Here is a 23008-nt window from a genome sequence, read left to right as displayed (position 1 = left end):
TGTTTGTTTTAAAATCATTATTTAATTATAGGTGAGAGTAGAGATAGAGATGTTAGAGGTTGATTCACATACATAATACTTATTAATAATTTACTGAAAGACAATGCACAATGTAAATTAAGACTACTGTATATGATTATACAAATATTTTTAAAATTATGTGGAATTTACAACACTAAAAATATATGAGAATACCTAACAAGATATATCTAGCTATTAAAACAGCACAAATATCTTACCAGGTCTTTTTGCTTAAAAGTTCATCCGTGTGTAAAGCATGTTAGAAAAACAGAAGAATTGTAGTCGCTATGTTTTAAGAAATATATTTAAATACTGCTGCGTTCCTCGCAAGGCGACTAAAAATAATTTACATATTATATGAATCTAATTATAATATAATGTATAATATTATAATTACCTAAAATTATAATATTATACGTATTACGTATAATTTTTTTTAATGGAAATGCATATCGTATATTCGTACATATGTACGTATACAAGATAACAATCACAATACTGTAAATCATATTAAACGTCATCGGTTTTGATAATCTTTTCATTGATAACAAAACATATCATTCATAATATCTATTGATTTTATATAAGATATTATTGTACACTAAGCCGCTATATACTAATTTTAGATTAAAGTAAATAGAAAAATCGTCGTAATCTTAACAGACTAGGACATAGATGTAAAATCCTAATGTCATTATTAAATATTAATATATAGATAATTATATTTTAAAAGAGAATTATATATTTATGTTAGTTTTTTTGTTAAAATATTGTTAATTTGTCCTTAAATATAATTGCGAATGTGAATTTGACTGCTTATTTTCCTTTCACGCGTTTACAATAAAATCGATCACGACAAAATGAACACATATGTAAAAGTGTTTTTTAAGGTTACCTTATAAGCAATATTCGAATATCATTACCTATTTAATTTACTTTTAATATAATCATCAACAGACATTTAGGATATATACTAGTTTTCCTTTAAATGTTAAATGTTATTGAAATGCAGGCAAACGTAATTAGATTAGATTCTTCTTTTTAATTGATTTTATATTCAACCAATTCTTATGTCTTTAATTTCAACTTATATGTGTAGACTATACAAGTAAATATATAATATGCATAATATCGTAATAAAATGATTTGGTTAATACAGACGTTTGGGTGATCCACACGAGCAAGAAAGCTAATAAAAGCTCAATTTTCGAATCTTTAATAAAACACCTTTAAAAAATTAAAATATTAAATTATTTTAGAATGTAGTAAAAATCTCTACATTAACATTATAATCAAGGTTTTTCAGTTGCATGTATGAATATATTGATATATACTGAAAATATTTTTCTTTTGTATTATTTAATTTAATATAATAGCAGAGTAGTATGACATTAGGGGAACAATGTTACTTAATTATCGGGTGTAGTCTACAAACTAACTGCTATTGTAATGTCATTAGATAATAGTATTATGGCGGTTGTGTGTCTTATCATGTAGATACAATCAGTTACAATGTGTACGCGTGGTGTTTGATAACTTATACTCATACAATCTATTAATATTAGCTAATTTAATATTTTTATAGAAATAAAATTATAAAAATAACTTTAATTAATTTAAATGATGTCATAGTGGTGGTCGTAGCTGGTGTGTTAAGACTAATTATGGAAAGTAGGTGGAGTGAAGCACCTCGCAGATGGAGTGCCAGAGGAGCGTCACGTAGACCTTTGCGCCGTCCGCCAGTTTCAGCAAGGAGACGCACTACTGGCAGGTATTGCTTCAGACGTCAGTAATTCTAGAGTTGTCTCCTCACAATTTTAATTATTTTATTTGAATCATCGGATTACAAAATGATTGAATGCCCACGAATATATTTTTAGCAAAGATTGTTATTGCTAATGAACATTACTGATAATGGATTAATGTTCATTAGCAATTAAGTAGAAGATAACAGGTAATTTAGGTAATACTAATATAATATACTAGCCGACCTGGGCGGCTTCGCCCGCTTGAACTATACAAATATTTCTTAAATATGCTTATGAAATTATTTTCAGTTTAGGGGGTTAATTCTAAATAACCGTAACACACATGTTCAATGAAATATTTTTAAAATGAAATATTTTATGAAAATAAACGTCTATAAAATAAATTTATATGTAGATTTACGGTGGAATCTAAGAATATTGTAATAATAAATACGCTGAGTACTATCGAAATGAATATTAGAAGTTTGACTTCAGCATTGAGATTTTTTTATAAATTTGTACCTGTTTTCTATATTTTAACAAAATCTGTTTTCTGAATCTAGAAAACCGATTTTCTATTATTGTTACTATTATTTGAATTTGGTTTCCTCTGTGGAAGATCTGGTGGATCTGGAAAATTATTTTTATTTTTATTGTCGTCCTATCATGCTTGGGCTAGAAATTAATGACCAAATCCTGAAGAAATTAAAGAAACTCTACCTTTTTACATTGCTCCTGGAATGTACAATTTGATTACTTCGTTACAAAAAGAAACATGAATTTATAAATTAAAGTCAAGTACAATGTTAATACATTACATGTTGTATGTGGCTGTCATCTTCACCACATAATGGATGCCAAGTTCTGAAATAAACTTTTGTAAACAATCCTGAAATTTATTTTTAAGTAAATTAATATTGAGATATTTATGTTTAGAAATGCCGTTTGTAACATTATTTAAATTTAAAATACTACAATTTTACACAAGCGCCGTCAGTGTGTTTTTCATATTGACTGACGATAAATTCATTTGTTTTTTTTTTAATATTGTTATATTTTTCATATTTATTATAATTTTTAGGTAATTTTATACTTTCAGTAAATTTGCTATCATTTTATTTCAATCTGAATTTTACTGGAAATTACTTCTTATTTTTCATTTCACTAAATTCCAATTTTGAAATGTGTATTTTTCAACAGAGACCTCTATGTAGAGTAAATCGAACTGTAGCTTTTCCGAATCTAATAACTTGCGTGGAAATTCAATGAGATGTCTCTACTAGTAGTGGAATATTTATTAACTCGTTTTGATTTAGAAATATATAAACCAATCAGCTAAATATACTAATAATCTACTTTTGAGTAAACACTTGAGAACTTCTTTCAGTTATTGATTTGGATTTTTTGCGACATCAATAAAATAATTATTAGAAAGATAAGAAAAATATTATTTAAGCCGAAATAGCTAGTAGAGCTAGCTTTACATGGGCCCAATTTAATTAAAATATAGACTATACATTGTTTTACTTGCACAGAAACATGATCCATGATTTATAATATTAAACCATATTATTTTAATAACTATTATTAGTTTATAATTAGAATTATTATTACTTTACAATAGAATTAGCGAAAAATGGAATACAGAAGGTGAAAATTATATTTATGACGTACAAATTGAATAAAAATTACTAATTCAAGTAACGTTTCAAAAATGTCAATTATAGCATATTTTCAGTTACACCTTAAGTCACCGAGACTACAACGCCTCATTAAATTCACTACTGTAAATACTTTAATACAAATAATTATTATCAGACGTTAAATATGAATTTAGAATGATAATTTTCAAAAAATTTCTGTCAGTCGCAATACAAAAATCAAAATTTCTTATTTAAGAACATTATAAGAATATAATACATCGTAGAATATAAATATATTTATAAGACTAGTATATTATATTTACTTAAATTATAAAATTTTTCCAGAAATATACGAGTGTGGTCGTGTTGCACGTTTTCATATAAATATTTCATGTTACTTCAATAAGCAGCTTTTCCATTTAAGGTAAAGCTTTTGCACTATAATACTGCTATAAGCTTATTTCGTACAATTCTGTATGAAAGATTTAAAAATGTTCCCTTTTTTGTATTAGGAGTTTTCGAAGATATTATTGTGAGGCGCAGGGGAATAAACGTGTGACTGTAACGCGACGAGTGTGGGTTCGATCCCGTCTCGAGGAAGTAAAATCATTTACGTGTATATTTCCATTTCTTCGTTTTGGTGTCGAGGCAAAACGCGGCATTGAGTTCTGCCACTCATCACGCAATGCCTCCTGAATTTGGCAGAAAGTGGGGAACGGAGTGTCTTTACACTGGGTTCCCTCTGTTTAACCTACTGTGTGCGATTTTATGTATGATTTTATTTTAATACAGATGAATAGAAATTACTTTGAACTTTGAATGTATTGATAAGTACCTAATCCAAATTCTACTAGATAATTAACTAATACCTTACAATACGTCACTATGTCAATAACAATTTTACGTATGTGATTCGGACAAACATCACTTGCCGCTATCACTTAATTTCGTAATTGATAGAAGTTGATTAATATTTATCATTATATTGAAAATGCCTACAATGTTATGAAATACTTAATGTCATAAATTTCTATAAAATAATATAAACAATATCGTTATAAAATATTTGACAGTGATTTTTAAGTATAGAATGTTTTTATTTTAGTTGATGCAACGTTTGAACGTACCAGCGTCATACTGTATTTCATTTACGTTCAATATAAGTTCAAATCCTGGGGTAGCTTTATCACAAGGATATCAGAAACTTAACAGTCAGTACACTCGTTAGTGAAAATTGGAGTTGTTGTTAATCCTTTGTTTGTTATTTCAGCTTCGATGTGGAGAATGGGGGCGCCGGCGGCGCGGGGGGTGCTCGCTCCCCGCTGGAGGGCGGGTCGCCCTCCGCCGCACTGGTCCTCCAGTCCATGCCCCAACGCCGCGAGTCTTTCCTCTACCGATCCGACTCCGACTTCGAAATGTCGCCGAAATCGATGTCAAGAAACAGCTCTATTGCAAGTGAAAGGTGAGTTATAGACGAAATAATAGAACTGTATGAATGGCATCAAGGGGTATTTACTAGAACATTACTAGAACTTTGTTACACATTTGTGCATATATTTATTTAATTTATGTACAGATCGAATAAAATACGCATTTAGATAATTTCTACAATAATTATCGAAAGTTTTGCTATAAAAAAGTATTTTTAAATTAATAACACGACCGTAACGGCCAAAATGCAACATGATATCAAAAGTTAATTAATATTTCAAGCGTTGAAATTGTTTAGACGTTTTGTTGCAGCCAAATTAATAAACAATTTCTTGTACACGAAAGTTTCATAATTTTAGTAAGAAATAGTTTTCTTAGTTAAATTTTAATACATAACATGTTTTTAGAATTAAAAACAACCTTTTAATATAGTTAAATTTATTTTAATGTGGCAACCCCAAACTTATTAGATATAAACCCTTCAAGTCTAAACTAACGTAGTATATATTTAAAAGGGTGTTTACCCCAAAGTTAAAATTACTTGTGCGGATTTCGTATAAGCTGTCATATAATTTATTAATTGGAAACAAAAATTAGCAAAACTATACGACTTTAATATATTCTGAAACGTATACGACTTTAATATATGTGATTATTTATGCCATTATGTACAAAGAAATGCATTCATAATAAATGATTATCGAAAGCTAAAAGCTTTTAAGATATAAAAAATTGTAAATATTTTCTTTGTTCTTATAAATTAAATGAACATGTTGAATAAATGGAAAAATGTGTATTATAAATGCTTAAAACAGCTATACGAAAATTAATCATAAATATTGTATGACAGAAACTTACTGCTTGTCAGATTTACTTAATTGTACTGTCAGATCTGCAAACGCAAAGATATTTAATTTAAATATGAAACCTTTTATAAAGAAATAATAGTTCAAAGCCAATATTTTTGTTGAAACTATGGTAGAGTCAAGACATTCTAATGAAATAGTCTATTTTTTTTGTATCTTTGCGCCTTACATTTTTACGTTGATAGTAAAAATATACACATAAGTAATACATAATTTAAAAATATAAATTGTAAATTATGATTGAAACACTTTTAAACTTCAAAAAAAGGTCAGTTGGTACGTACATGATCTACGACTCGTTGAAATTCGGAATTTAGTTATATTGCAAAAATAAACACATCAAAGAATTACAAAAGGACGTTTAAAAGAAAAGTAAGCTATCCACATTAAAATTTAGGATAAATGTTGTATATGACTAACAATCTAGTAGAGCTTACTCACAAACAGCATACAGACTGGTAATAGCATGGCGACGTACTATGTGTATGAATGGTCCCTGTGGCGTCTTGTGATATCAATGTTACCCCATAAATGTATTCTTGGAGTATTAATTCGGTATTAGTTATGATCATGCTATTGCCACCATCACGACAGAGCCTGCCACTACACAACTCCAGCACAAATTACTTGGTGTGAAGCTAACCCCGCATTACAGGTTGCGACCTGAAGCGCTTAGGTGTCTGAAGTCTTCGTTCTATCTTTCTTTTCCATATATTTTAATTGCTTACAGATTCAAGGAGGTTGAGGCGGCACAGCTGGACAGAGCGTATGTATTTTATTTGGCCACTTTTATAGCATGTCTGCTTTGTTTACACTATTAGTGTCTTGCTGTACATGCGTATTATATCGATTTGCACATTTTATACCTTGTGTATTTTGGCTGTGTCGTAAGCTTTAACTTGTTGTAATGTAGCATGGTTTAAGCTAAGACTTTTCTTTATTCGTCTTCTTAAAAAAATAGGCGTATAAATTATTTATCATATTAAACGTAATATAAAAATAAATTTGGATCCGATAATATTATACGTTACAGCTAATATAAAATATATGGCATATGTTAATCTTCGAAAGGTTCGGTCGTTGGTTGCTTTGAAATAGAACTAATAAAGATAAGTATTACTATTACCTCAAAAATCTTATAAAAAATACTAAACCTTCTCAAAAAAAATGTATTTTAGGGAAATATAATTTAAATAATGATTTATTCTTCCGTTTAAAGACCAATGTAATATATAGTAAATGATATATCTAAACAGCCCACGCCCTCAGTAAATAATGAGTGAAGCAGCAATATGCAACTAATATCTCAATCGTATTCGGAGGTGATAACACTGAATACTCCTACCGGCCCTTGATTTCCGTCGAACATTGATTACCGGGTACCGGCGCTCACCGCCGCCAGTACTATTAGCGCCAAATTTATCCTCGGGCGAAGTCGCGCGTTGTCGGCCGCGGCCGGGCGAGCGAGCGGGAGCCGCCGCCGCTGCGCCGAGCTCGTCGTCCTCCATTGACAGTCCGCGAGGCGCGCCGGCACGTTGCTCCTATGCCAAGACACGCTTAGCCCTACGCTACTCTGTCTCATTGAGACCCCTGACGGCCGTAAACCCCATTTGCGTAACCCCTACTTACCAGTTATTCAATATCGAAATAATCCCTTATATTCATTCAGTGATATCATGCAAATGTTCAATCAATTTTTCAATACAATTAAAATAAAACGTGGTTATTATTGAGCACTGGATGTGTGTACGAAGCTCGCGGTCGGACAGCACCGAGGTCATTCACTGGTTCGACAGGTCCCAGTTTACTATTTTATTACATTCGATTATCTTATATTGAACTAGACTCGGAGAATGTCTCCGAGTCAGATAACGAATGTCTGAGATTGATGACAATGACGGTCTAGTCTCATTGGCAGACCTTGACAACATCCAGTAGCACATTGTTTTATTGATTAAGTTGTTGTGATGTTGACGGAGGTTCGCGAGTTATAAAAAAACACTAGTTGCGTTGTTGTCGATAAGAACACACGGACGCGATAAAACAGTGTAAAAATGAACACTTACATAAATGTAACTCTCATACGCTTTGAAACGTAAATAAACTGCAGTGCATTTGGAATTTAAATAACAAATATTCTAGTCAAGAAATTCTAAGCTGTGTATAATTAGTGAATGCTGCAGAGAGTTGGCGAATGATATAAATGATCACTAAAATTATGAAATATTGTGTCATGTAGTGAAAAATATTCACGAGCGATCAAAATGCATCGTTCGGGATCCCAATCTGAAGGGCTGGGCGGTGTCGGACCAACCTTCATAGCTAAAAGTTCTGCGTCAGAACACAGCATGGCGACCGGCGTGTCCTCAGCAAACACTGGCACCCTACCTCGCACCCTCAGCACCAGTGTGCTTCGTATCAAAAACAGATCCACTTTCTGGGATAAATTTTGGGATGAGCGCTCCAGGCGGGATGCGTGAGTAATCTATTACTTAATTAAACATTCCCGAGCAAATGTCCTTCTTGTTATAACAATCTAAATTTAGCTAACTCTGTGGACCCGACCAACAGGATTCCACTAGTAAATTAATTTAAGTGTAAGCCAAAAGTTGCTTCCTTTGGGCTAGGATTATTTAGAGCCAGATTCAATTATTCGTTTAAAGTAAGGCGAAAGGCAAATTAACTGTTTGCGTGATAGGTTCATCCGAGTGGTGGTGTTTCTATTTAGCCTCTCTATACCTGTGTACATGCTGCATTGTTAGCTTCGTGTGTTTTATGTAGATTAAAATGCTGCTGAGTGTACCACTATGTGTTACGTCTCTGTTAGAGAATTTTTATGGTGATTTTTGTGTTATTTTTATACACATTTGTTTCTAGGTTTGTGGATATGGAACTATTTTATAATTGTATAACTTGTACAAGCCTCTTTCATGTTATGTTATTGTTTTAGTATTTACTTTCTTTGTGGAAAATAAAATGAAGAGTGAATATTACTGTTATTATTTAATGCTATAATATTGATTTAAAAATGCTACAATAACTAGAAAATAGTGAATGATAAAAATAATTGAATGGTTAATACTATAAATAAATTATAACATGGATAAGACATAAATTCTTTTTAAATCCAGTAAACTAGACTAAATCGTACTTATTATTTTAAATTACGACTGGCAGTATAACTTTATGTAGGTTGTAAGTCTAAACTAGCAATTTGGTTGTTTACGCAATTAATTATGCTGTTTTTATTTATACAAGAAAAAAGATTATTTTAATAGAATAAAACAAATTTTAAAATAAAAAACAAACTTATTTTGAGAAACTTTTCGATATTTTGCACGTCTCTAACTCGATTATAACATTTGCATTTAGAAATCAGAAACAAGGACTTTATAGATTGATTTATTTCACATATCAATGTTAGCGTAATAATTATGCTACTACGATAATTTGGAAACATTCGTCAAAATAATGTATGGTGCTATAATAGCGTTAGATAAAACCTCTTAATTGAATAAAAAACTCGGCAAAAGCTATATTACATTTATATATTTTCAGTCACATTATGTAAATATAATGAGTAATGTATTTGACTATTCATTTCATTTAGAAATATAAAATAACTTCTGTGAAGGTACGTTTATACGAGAAGCGCGAAAATTCAAAGGTCAGATGGCATTTGACAGAATAACTCAATATTGACTGATAAAATACTCAAAAGAAATTCTCTTGTAAAAATATAAAAGTAGCTGAAAAAGTGTCTTTCAACGTCAAGTTTGGTCTTGATGAACGTCTATAATATTGCTATTTCAGGGATTTTTTATAGTCATCTAAATGCTTCTAATAATTTTCAGTTGGCTTTTAAATTTAATTACCGTAAACTTGAAAGTGAGCATTCAGTCTTTTAGATAAATATTGAATGTCCAAGATACCTCGAAATAACCGCCAAGTATAATATGTAAAACTATATACCCGTAAGTGGCTAATTTAATGTATATTGTAAGAAATTTTAATAAGATAAAGATGCGCATTTTAACTTAAAATAAAATTAAATCACCCGGAAAAGCTAAGAAATGGACGGATGACATTAACAAGCTTGCAGAGCGATTGTTGACCAAAATAGATTGCGACTGACATAAATGAATTTTCAATAGAAGGTACTCCAACGATAAAATAAATCGAATTTCCTCGTTGCCCAACAATTATTAAACTTCCATCTTAACCTAAATTTAGCTTTATAGACTTACTGTTATATCAAGTAAATATGCAAGTTATCTGATAACAGAAATCTTATTTAACCTCTCTGTTGCTTAGAGATCATATATAAATAAATTTAACTTAAAAACCTCCATTACCATAAGGTACAAAAAGAGATTAGAAAATACAAGAAAATGTTTAATTATTTCTAATTTGTTATTACTGCCTATGATGTTAGCAACCAGATTCCTAGAAGAAACCAGTAATTTAATTCAAGTAATCTTCTCGTGCCGTAAAATTTTCTAGCAGCCCATAAATTTGTCTTCTATAAAATATTCTATTATACTTACAATATTATGTACAATTACTCCCGGGCCTAGATTTTGCGTGGGTTTTAAATGAAAACACGTGCCGGTGCAAGCAGGGCCTCCCTTTCTAAAAATAAACATTCTGGGAAAGAGCAGATATACTGATAACGTTTATTTGCTTATACAACAATAAAATAATATTAATACTGATATAAGATTCATTATCATATACACTTACATTACACATTGTCCCACTTGTCAAAAAAAAATAATTAGCCGCCGTTGCTGTCATAAAATTTGTTATCAATTATTATATAAAATTTGTTATTTTTATTTTTATTTTAAACGATGTAAAATTTAATTAATTATTTTAAAAATAATTAAATTTTCTGATTTTAATTTATATGTAAAAGAAATTTATTTTATATATCAATAATTGAAGATTAATTATCTGTGGTCTGTTGAAATGACTGACTGAAATATTAAACGTTAATTTTGTTGACATTTAAACTTAATATTTATATAAGAGCATACTTGCGCTATGTAACTATTATAAAAGCTATAAATCTATGCCTACGTGCATATAGTGTCTATTCATTATGATCATTATTTACCCATAGTAACAATAACAATATCCTGTAAGATTGACGTCACTCACCGAGGATATCTAACTGCAGCACACCGGTAGCGCTTCCATGTCTAGGGAAATAAAAGAGACCTTCAAACTTTCATCTACATTTATATTACTGATGAATTGCAAGTGACTCGTAGATAGGAATTTCCCTCGAGTTCAGTAAATTTATCGTGGTAAAATCCATCTATTGTTTGTAACGTCGTTTTTTATCGTTAAGAATTAAGTATCAGGAAATTTCAACAAAAAATATTTCTATTAATAAGGCAATATACAATCTAAAGTGTATATATTATACTCGTACATATTTTTAAGACATTTTTGATGACTTAGTTTATAAACATGGATAGTATTTCTAGGCTTAAATTTTAGTGTATTTTGGATTATTATATATGTCATATAATACATACATGAGTATGATGTAAACTTGTCTTTTACATCCAAATAATTATATCTTACGAGATAACAGAAATTAAGACTAAGAATTTATATTCATCATATTTAATTTATATTTTCAGAGATGTAAAATAATTAAACTCAAGCGAGCTATTTTAGTTACTAAATACACATAAATTTGGTTTTCATATAAACCGCAATCAACGCCTACATCTCACATACCTAAGCCGCTTAGCTCGATAATAATTAACTTCTTTATAGAGCGCCTAGAACGACATCATCGTAATGGGCGCATAAGCTATACTTCGTTGTAGTAAACGCCTGCAATATTGATCGTTAAAATGTAACAGAAGCTGCAGTATGCATAGGCTACGTTGTTTTTTTTTTTAATTTATTTTTTACTATGCTTGGATGGACGCCAGTAGTGGCGCAGATGTACGAAGTGTGATTGTAAGCGCGACAGGTTGTGAGTTCGATTTCCACTCGAGGAAATTAAATATTTAATATTTCCACCAAAGACGCTCTGGTGTCAAGGCAAAGTGCGGCGTTGAGTTTCGCCACTAAACACGCAATACTTCCAAAAATTCTTATACTACCAATACATACCTGTGCGTACCTTTTGTTATCATATATTTTCATTATTACTTTTCATTATTTATATCTCTTTAGACATTACTCAAAACTAGACTTATGACTTATTTTCTATATATTTTTTTCTATAATATATCAAGCGAGTCCAATCATCCTTTTAATTTGCCACCTTGACTTTAATTACGTTGTTTTATTATATGAAGTTGTTATATTACGTGTTTATCTATGTTTATGTATTTTAACTGCATTCCGTTTTCAAACAAACTGCATTTCTGTTTTTCATAATTTGACTTTGTTTTTTACCATTTTAAATTAATCATTTCTTACTGAACTAACATTAGCAAGAAATACTAATATTATGCCTAAGATAAGGTCCCATTTAGCAAAATATTTAATCATTGAATATATAAAATATATTTTTGTACGTCTTAAGAAAACATATTAATTTAGACCAGTAGCTCTCAAACTCTTTGCTTTTGTAAGTATTCGATTAAGAGCAATCCTCGATCAGCAGTCGATAAAATACAATAGAAACATAACAAAAGTAAATAACAACTATATCGATGAAAATATATAGAATTCAATCCCTGCTGTGCAATCCGTGCGTAAGTGAAAGCACTTGTACTTGGTCTAATGCTATTTTGTAATAAAAAGTAAAATATTATACCTACATCGTGCATTTTTATTTTCCATATTAAATTTCATTCATAAAACATCTATGTAGATATGTATGTTTACTCGTATACGTACTTTGCATTAAGGCTGCTTAAGTACAGTATTAAAAGCCTATTCAAAACGACCTTATATTATAAGGGTTTACACTTATTAGATGAATAAAATATGTAAGAATATTAATAAAAATTGTATCGTAATGAATCCATACTTTCATATATACGGCCAGATAACTACAATTGCAAATTGACGACGATTGCTAGAGAAAAAATTACTATTAAATTCACAGTTTTTTAAATAAATAAGATAAAATAAATTCAGAGATTGTTGGGCGTGGCTTTTACAACTGTTTACAATCTTACATAAAATAAAATTTCAAATTCTTGATATAACTTGAATAAACTATAACATCATCAATGTACATCATTTACGCATATTACCTCTTAGACCTTTCCATACAGTAAAAAGGAAGAAAATAAATATATTTTAAATTTACTTATGAATACGTACATATTCGTATAGGTACGTACTATATACTATGAATACCGTACAAGTTAGTAAATAGAATTATAAAAGTAATAGTCAACCACTAGGAAATTACTAAATTTGTTTAAACTTATGTAGCTTTAAGTTTGAAAGATTCCCTATTTGGATAAAATATATAATAGATACCTACTATATTAAGGCAAGATTTATCTTAAATTGCGATACATTTGAGTCAGTATCTCGTGCTCTTTATGTAGTATCTCATGTTCGAGTTTCAATAGCATCTATAGGATTGATATCGTAAAGTGAAACGGAAACTAACACATCGACTGAACGTGGTTTGTACACTCTATACATTAGCGAAAAGCGGAAGAATTTGAAGACGGTACTTATAATCTACATACTATTTGAGGTATAAAAATAAAGGGAAATTGATGTGAACCTGACAATTAAGCTGAAAAATACAAATAACAAATCATGACAAATTGAAGGGAATCTGGAAGGGATTCATATTGAAAAAGATCACCTTTCAAAGTTTCCTATTCGTGATAAATAATGGAAACCCAGGATGTTAAAGTATATTTATACAGACATAAGTATATATATGTTATGTAAGTTTTATGTTACTTGTAATTAAATATTTCATTTAAATGTATTACAGTTGTAATTTTTTCTTACAATATTTGAGTCAGTCTCATGTGTCAATATGAATTCTCAGGTGCTTGGAGACAAACTCTCATCATTAAGTACCAGAAAACAAAAAATTGCTGATATTTCTTTTCTTTTATTTATATATCAGTTGTTTAGAACTCAAGAACCAATATTACTTACACAATAGAATCGTTTTTAGATATTTAGCCGAATTTTTACGAATAAAAAGAATCCATACAATAAAAATAAATACCATACGGTACGATATCAATTCATTGGCATTTTATTTATAGTTAATTTTTTTCTTAAATATATTGACTCATTTTTAGAATTCGATTGTCACTGATGACAGCGATAGCCGACATTTTTAATAATTAAAAATGAACAAACAATTTTTAGAAAAAGACGATATTTACGAAAACGAAATAGAGTTAAGGTAATGTAATAATTTTCTTAAGTACTTTAGTCTCTTCTTACTTATACTTAAATGCAGTATTTGTTTGTGTAATAGTTTAGATACTCTCAAGCGATGTCAACAAGTAATATAAATAATATACTTTTGTATTGTTTTATCTTACAACAACTCTCTTGTACAGTTTACAGAATGGAAACTGACCAAGGTTACGTGCAGTCATTATTTTATAAATAGAAAAATAATTACATAGGCTGTAAATATACATAATTATATGTGTATATACGAACCTACGAATAAAAGCGCGGCGTTGAGTTCTGCCACTCAACACGCAATGCCTCCAGAATTCGGCAGAAAGTGGGGAACGGAGTTGTTTATGATTAGGTTCCCTTTGCCTACCCTGCTGCGTGCGGGATACAGCGTGAAGCTGATTTTTTGTTTCATAAATTGATTATAACACCAGTATAAGATAAAATTATTTGTGTATTTCAGCGTTTTTATACAAGTAGGTATAATTTTTCGTAAGAAAAACTGAAATATTACTTCTCAAGATGTTTTATGTGAATGCTATATTTAATAGTGTTAAAGAAATAATATAAACCATCAACCTTCACAGTTCAAATCGGTGTACCAATAAAATTGTTTATTAGACGAATGGTTCGGGTACCAATAAACGCCGTCGTTACTACAAAATTCGGCTTAATTCAATTTAACGCTCATTCGCTATTTGGCACATTTGGTTTATATCGAACAATACATATACCTCATAACGAGTATTTGTTATAGTCTCTTGACTGGGATCCATTTTTATTTACCAGAAAGTTAGATATCTAAAGGTAATATTTTGGATAAGATACTCCAGCGTTAAATCAGGCAAATTATATTATTTCTGTTACTACTATAGAAAATATTAGAAAATATTTCTGTTACTATTATTGAAAATAAAGAAACAGCTTCTTACTAAGTGGAAATTAACTCGGAGAAAAATAGGTCGATGATGCTCAATTTCATGAATATCGTACATTTCCTTTATGTTTGTTTGAATGTGAAGAGAATAGCAACTAGGTGATAATATATTATCCACTTACTTAAAATAACAATGTGAAATAGTATTTTCGGAAACGTCCATTGCGACTGTCGTACGTGGTTCATAAATAACTAGTTATTTAAGTAATTAAATTTTATTAATCATGACAAGAACTTTACGTTGCAACTAGAAAACATTTAACAATATGTTTATTTCATCCACGATTGTAATGAATAATGAAGGTGCAGGTACGCTAAATATATTTAATTAGTAATTACTTTTTTGTCGATTTGTAAGACGGTTAGAATTTATTTTTATTTCATTTGCAGTCAATGTTTCATCACTGTGAACGTTTCCTCAACCCTGAGCGCTGGGCATGTCTCCAGATTCGCGCGCCAAGTCCTCATATCCACATGATTTCTATCATGTGATATTCTCACTCATAACATTAATATGTAGAATTTTGTCATAAATCCACGTCTTGTAAACAATAATTTTGATGTCTGTCAAAGTGTTTCTCAGTGTGTGATTCGCCCTAAGAATATGTCTTATAGAGAAAATATCGTAATAGGGTTACATCAGATTTCAGAGAAAAAAAAACAGATATTACATTAAGCAATTAAGTTATACTTTGTTGGCAGTTCTCACTCTATTGAAATCTACTCTTCAGAACGTATTCTACTGTTGCTGCTTTAGTGTAGTTTTTCTTTAACGTTCTAGATAGACTAGATCTATAAGATATAAGCTTCATATCCAGCTTGTAGTAAAGTTTTTCAATATTAAATAATGATTAGAAATTAACCCCAAATATTTTTAGACAACAATTACTACTTGAATACGCGTATAATATATATAACACTACAATAAAGAAACACCCTAAAACTTAAAAAAATAATAGACTTAAGAGTCTAGGTAGGGAGTGCCTAGAAATGTAACGAAATATTTTGATGGCACACACTGGTATCTTTTATATTCTTGAGCATACTATATTTCGTACATTTTCATAAACTATTCTTTATCATCACAGCCATTCTTCTCCATGGCTTTCTATTGCGATACGTAATCTACATAATGTGCTTAACAGCTACTGCTGTCAACATATTTTACCGCATTTGAATATATTTCGAATATCTCACGCATGATACGGGTTTTGTGTTCAATTTATTTTCATTAGTTTATGTTTTAGTTGAACATAGTAGAATATATATATATATTTGTTAATAATATTGTTCAAATCGCCACGTGGTATTTCATATATGCAATATGAGAAAACCAAATTATCAAAACTAAAAGCCATATTTAGACGAGTAATTATTATTACTATTATATTTTAAAATATTAAAATAACATTTTATTCTACTCATCACGCAATGTCTCCAAAATTCGGCGGAAAGTAGGGAACGGAGTGTCTTAACACTAGGTTCCCTCTACTAGGATACAGTGTGAAGCTGATTTTAAAATAACATTTTTTTCCGAATAAGGTCGAACCATTGCCAAACTTGCACCTAAAATAATTTCAGAAGAGAATAATGAACAACAACACCGTTTTTGACAAATCCTTATCTATATATATAAAAGGACTTGTCCTCACTGACTGAGGTAAGACGCACGCACAGCCGTAACCGCTGTGCGTAGAAACGTGGAATTTGGACAGATGTTTACTTTTGTAATCTGGACATCCACTAAGAAGGGAATTTGAAAAATTTTAACCCTAAAGGGGTGAAATAGGGGTTCAAAGTTTGTATGGAATTTTTTTTAAATCGGCACCGATTTTTATAAAATTTGAAATTTAGATTTTTAAAAGTATTTAATTGAACACGTGTTTCATAGTTTTCTAAAATTCTCCCCCTAAGGGTGCAAATAAGGGGTTGAAAGTTTGTATGGGAAAATTCTTAAATCACCACCGATTTTTATAAAATTTGATATTTAGACTTTTAAAAATATTTCATTGAACACATGTTTCATGGGTTATTAGAATTCACCCTTAAATACGCAAGCGAAGCTGCGCGCGTCCGCTAGTATACATATAAAATTGAAATTTTTGATTGATATTAATCAAAGAATAACTGTTGGATATTATATTATTATGAATATTAATTGTAAATTAAAATTTGTAATATTTTCATACACAAACTAAATAAATTTCAATACTTTAACTTTAGTATTAAGCGAGTGTTATAAAAAATACAACTCCATTAAAAACTAGTCCAGTTTTATTTCTATTTTACTTTATTATGCTTCAAACATTCCACCTAGTTTGCTTGCAAATTTAAATTAGTTTCACATTCTCTCTATAATTAATTCATATTTGCAAAACGAAAATCTCGAAAAGCGAACTTATTAAATAATAACAATGCTTTTAAGATATAGACATTCATTGTTCTTCGTTCATTGTTCTTTTAGTTAATATCATTTTCATACTTCTCAGGGAATTGTGAAAATTATGATTTAAATAAATAATTATTCTTTCTAAACAAGAGGCTTTTACGACAATTTTTAATACATATACCTACCTATAAAAGAAGATTGTTTAATTTTTTTATAGATGAATAAAAAAAATAACGAAACTCAATTTTAAATGTGTTATTTATTTTTCAATTATTTGTTCTCAGTCATGGAGAAGACCTGATCGTGACACCATTCGCGCAGGTCCTGGCGAGCCTGCGCAGCGTCCGAAACAACTTCCTATGCCTCACCAATGTTCCGGTTGCCAAGTGAGTATCTAAATATAGAAATAAACAGATAACGCTACTAAAACAAAAATAAATATTCCTTGTAGAACTTCAAAAACTAAGTAATATAAGCTTCAATGTTTTCTTCTGCGGGAGAGATTCTGTAAGAGACGGAGAGTTCCATAAGAAACAGTTTTCTATATATGCACTATACATACATTTGTATTTAATATAAAATATTAAATGTTTTCACAAACGTACCTGTTATTTAAAAATCAATAACGCATTCGCCCACGCAGCTTTGAAAATGTAAAGCGCTTCCGATACTATAGTAATATTTCGCAATTATTTATGTTTCTTACTTATTTAGCTCTATCCTAAATCAAAAATAAATATTTATAAAAAAATAAACATTAAATTAATAAATGTTAACTTTATTCGAAATTATTTGTAAATAATGGGAAGTAGAACCTTAGATATAAAATGGATTTGCTTAAAACTAAAATATTTTATTTGAAACATTTTTTTATAATGTTTATCATATTTTTTTATCCTACATACATACTAACATGCAAATATACACTTCTATCAGTCAGTCGTTTGATTCACAGAACCAAGTATGGATTTTGTCGCTCACTGAAAATTATAAAATTTAATTATCTGTTTTATATTGGCTTTATAATTTTTTTATTTCATATTGATTGAAAACTATAAATGTGATATAGTAATTTCAAAAGGATTAGATGATATGTGTTAATGAAAAATATTTCGGGTCAATCTTACAAGATATTCTGGGATTGGCAAACATTTGCACAGGAACAACCTTACTAAGATGAATGGAATACGTGCTTTCGAAATATTTTCCTCTTCAAAGAGTACCTACTTTAACGAACATCACAAATAATTTGCGAGGAATATTCTTTACTTTTACTTTGTCGAGTAAGTCATATAACAACATATCAATATAGATGAAATTTTAATTTATTTGTTATTTCCTTTCTCCATGTTTAAGCAGGTAAAGTGTACCTACTGATATGTTATTAAAAGTTATCAAAATAAACTAATTTACTTTGGCTATGATTAATAGATTTATTTTTAGCTTAACGTTGTATTCAGAACGTAGCAGGGTAGGCAGAGGGAACCCCTAGCATTCAAATACTCCGTTCCCTTTAATATACTCCCGTTTTCCACTTTCCACCGAAATCTCGCCGCATTGCTTATTGAGTGGCGGAACCCAACGTCGCGCTTTGCCTCATTATCAGAGCGAGGAATTGAAAATATTAAATAATTAATTCCCTCGAGTGGGAATCGAACCCACAACTGTCACGCTTACAGTACACGACGGCCCCGATATGGATTCATAGATAGTAATCAGTATAGAGTTTCTATACGTATATACATATATCGGTATAGATAAAAAGATAGAAATAAAAAAATTACATTATAAAAATTATAAAATTATAAAAATTACTATTTCTATAAAAAAAGCAAAGTATATAAACGTAAAGTATTAGCGTTCAAAGAGCTTTCGGATCTTTCGGCAAAATATTTAGATGTTCGTAAATACTTTTATTGTAAGTAGTCTCTTTAGAATAGACCTTGGATGTTTACTTTTAATCTTTAAAGCTGGTTTATTCCCCATATACTCACTAACGTACTTCTAAATATTGGGAATTGTGTATTTCTTTTGATTCCATATATAATAGTATTAAACGTAAAAAAAATATATACTATACGAATATTTAGAAAATTGAATTTAAGTTTGATAGTTTTACAGAATAACATAGAAGTATTAATAAAATTGACACTAATGATTACGTAAAGGTGAAAGTATAAAATTTATTTGCGTATCACGTTTTACTTTAATTATAATTTTTATCATAAATTAAATAAACATGTTTTTAATTATAAACTTATATTCTACTTACATTACAAGTTTATATTCTATCATTACAGATCACGAAGGTCGTCGGGTGCGGCAACTGCTGTTACTCCACAGCCAAAGAATTTGAATCCAGGTGGTGAGTATCTATTACTACAGATTTTAAGATTATTAAAAAACTAGCGGCCCGCTCGCGGTTGCAACCGCGTGAACGATGTTATTATTAATTTCTGTCTCCATGACTACGTCCTAGTGACGTCTATGCAAAATTTGAGACTCCTAGCATTTGTAGTAACGAAGTTTCATACAAACTTTCAACCCCTTAAACACCTACGTCCTATAAACAACTCCTATGTAAAATTTGAGATTACTAGCACTTGTAGTTTCTCAGATTTCGTGATGAGTGAGTGACCTTTCGATTTTATATATCCTATAGATACATACATACATATGACCGCAAATCTTAGATATGATATGAGAGATCGCTGTTATTTACAGTTCAGGTACGTATATCGATATTGTTGCTTCAATAAATGTGTATTGCGTCGTTAGATGAAATGTACTAATATTGATGAAATATGTCGAGATTTAGACCCCGGAGCGCTATATGTTTTTCTTCAATTTATGTCAAATTTATATTAACTTGGCCTAAGGCCTAACTATACTACTTAAAAATTCAGGAAGTCACGTTTATATCACATGTGATTTGATCATTAGGATTCGTCAAAATATTTGCTTTATTTATTAAATCAATGATTATTTTTTATAATAGCCAAACATACTATCCTAAACCCGAAATTTTATTATAGTACATATATGCTAAAATAAAATAAATTAATTATATAGAAATAAGCTAAAAAAATACAGAGGCAGACGGCTATTATTACTTACTCGTGTTACTCAATTTTTATTCAGAGATAAATATCGGTTATATAAATAGCAAAATTAACTTAAGCCGCTTATAGCGTTTAAGTAATCTTATTTATTCTAATTGTACCTTTAGTTTCACCATATTCCCCGAAGGCTCACCAAGATAATGAGCAAATTTGATTTCTAGACCCGAGTTCATTGAAGCCTTATGAAATCTTGTCTTCTACTGTATCACTATAATTAGCTTCACACTGTATCCCGCACACAGCAGGGTAGGCAGAGGGAACCTAGTGTTAAGACACTCCGTTCCCCACTTTCTGCCGAATTCTGGAGGCACTGCGTGTTGAGTGGCAGAACTTAACGTCGCAATCATTACAATACACTAATATGTTTATAAAATGTGCTTCCACTATGCTTTAAACCTCAAAACTAACACTACAGATTACTTAGCTTTCTCTATCTGACTAAAAAATAGCAAAATATTTCTCTTTATCGTAAAAAATCAAAAGTAAGGCTCTTCTGTGAATTGTTTTGTTGTAAAAATAAAAATGAAGCCACAAAACCCTTTTCATATAAATATATCTTATTCGGATGATTCTAAATAGAAATGGAGAAAACGATCACGTATCACTGCTATGAAGAGCAACTAAGTAAACTTGGTATATTTGGTAGGATATATCATATTTCTAAATTTTGTAATAATTATCTACCTCCCTATCCACCTTTGCTGCAATGTTCAAGTGCTTCATCTTCTCTATCATTCATGCAGTTTATGCCTTCTACACTCCTTATCCGAGGAAATAAGTCAAATTTCTTCATGACGTCCACGCTGTTTTTCTGCATTCCCAGAAAAGTATGTTACTTGAATTTTCTCTGCGTTCTTTTTAAATTTCCTTAATAGGCCGTTAGCAGATTTAAACTATAATTATTAAAAGGTAAGATTAGGAAAACAAATGGTAGTTGTTTTATTTTGGTTCATTTATAATGTGAGTAATTTTTGCCGGCAAAATGCATGACAGAGAAATATTGTACATAATTGTATGTAATATCACTATGATTTATTTGTAAACTAACCACGCATCAAAATATATATAGCGGAATAAATGCCATTGTCAAGAAACTTTTCCTTATATAAACTTAAGTCTGTTGCTTTTTCCTTAACAGATAATTATTATAATAACCCTTATACTATTATACTTACTTATACTTGAATAATAAATTAAAAATTATACTCTTCTGTAATGAATACGTAAATAATTTACTCCAATATATTATCAAAATAATTTATTTTTAATAATCCTCAAAGATGCCATTAGAGGTCATCGTGGCGCAGTGGCACGAGCGTGTGACTGTAAACGCGACGGTTGTGGGTTCGATGCATACTCATGAAAAAGAATAATTATTTATTATTATTTGCATTTCTTCGCTCCGGTAACAAAACGAAGGGCGGCGTTGAGTTCAGCCCCTCAATAAACAATGTCTCAAAATTCGGCGGAAAGGGCAATGGGCAACGGAGAGTCTTAACTGTCTCATATAGGGGATACAACGTGATGTTAAAAAACCTCTACGAAAAATGCCGAGATTTGAATAGAAGTCATCTATGTAGATTTTGTAAACTTTTGGTATAATTCGAAATTATGAAAGTTCTACGTTGTAACCATGTTCTACTAGATGGCGGTAGAGGCCGCACTTTCAACTTATCATTTGTATTCCCATAGGCGCAGTTGACGTATCTATAACAAAACAATCTTTTGCACTTAAGGGTTGTAGCTTCAGATTCTCAGAAATAAAATCGATAAAAGTAAAAATATGGCATTTGTTTTGTTATGTTTTTTCGTTAACTTATTAGCCACTAATATTCCTTGTTTTTTCAAAATTATTAAAACATAAATTAAGACAATATAAATCAACCGAATGGTAGCATGTGTAGGTTCGATTCATTCTCAGAGATTAACACAATGAATTAATTTTCAACTTCTTACTTTAAATAAATATAACACAGGGATGGAATGTTTAAATAAGAATGATAACAAACTGAGTAATATATTAAAATATTTTTACCATTATTGCCCCTTGATAATATTTATTGCTTTCTCCGAATCCACACCAACCGGAAATTACGAATATATAAAGAGTGCGCGAAAATATTTTTTTAACAATAACACCACAATATCCACCACCGTACGAACGAAACGCTTTGAGGCTACATTCTTTATCCGCACTGCGAGAGATTGGAACTCACTGCCGGCATCTGTATTTCCTGTGACATACAATGTGGGGGTTTTCAAAGAAAGGGTGAATAGGTATTTTCTAGGCAAGCGTGCACCACCGTAGACCGCATCAACGCTCACCAGACTTGATGCGGTCAAACGCAAGCCTATTCCATATAAAAAAATTAAAAAAAAAAAAAAAAAAATATCAGAGTCATTGGGAAACACACCGACAGTTCCTATGATCTCATCTATGTAAAATGCGATTATATGTTATTTAATACAGTTTATAGT

The 23008-nt window shown here is 30.2% G+C and overlaps 1 protein-coding gene across 15 annotated transcripts in view; it reads left to right on the top strand.

Annotated features, from left to right (window-relative positions):
• dnc (phosphodiesterase dunce) overlaps positions 1-23008 on the top strand; it is a 197296-nt gene that overhangs the window by 149769 nt on the left and 24519 nt on the right. For 11 of the 15 annotated variants that reach the window (XM_085196734.1, XM_085196729.1, XM_085196731.1 and 8 more), the window contains 4 exons: positions 4683-4874; positions 6440-6475; positions 17693-17794; positions 19709-19773. In XM_085196734.1, coding sequence (XP_085052860.1) covers positions 4683-4874; positions 6440-6475; positions 17693-17794; positions 19709-19773 — 395 coding nt within the window. Of the gene's footprint in view, positions 1-1606; positions 1793-4682; positions 4875-6439; positions 6476-17692; positions 17795-19708; positions 19774-23008 lie in introns of all 15 variants that reach the window. The other 4 variants (XM_085196736.1, XM_085196723.1, XM_085196725.1 and 1 more) reach the window with 3 other exon arrangements.

Source organism: Heliconius melpomene, chromosome 13, assembly GCF_056956725.1.
Source record: "Heliconius melpomene rosina isolate 202511_hmr_F chromosome 13, ASM5695672v1, whole genome shotgun sequence".
NCBI classification, from domain to species: domain Eukaryota; kingdom Metazoa; phylum Arthropoda; class Insecta; order Lepidoptera; family Nymphalidae; genus Heliconius; species Heliconius melpomene.
The sequence above is the reverse complement of the archived record's forward strand: the minus strand, read 5'-3'. Positions and strand labels throughout refer to the sequence as shown.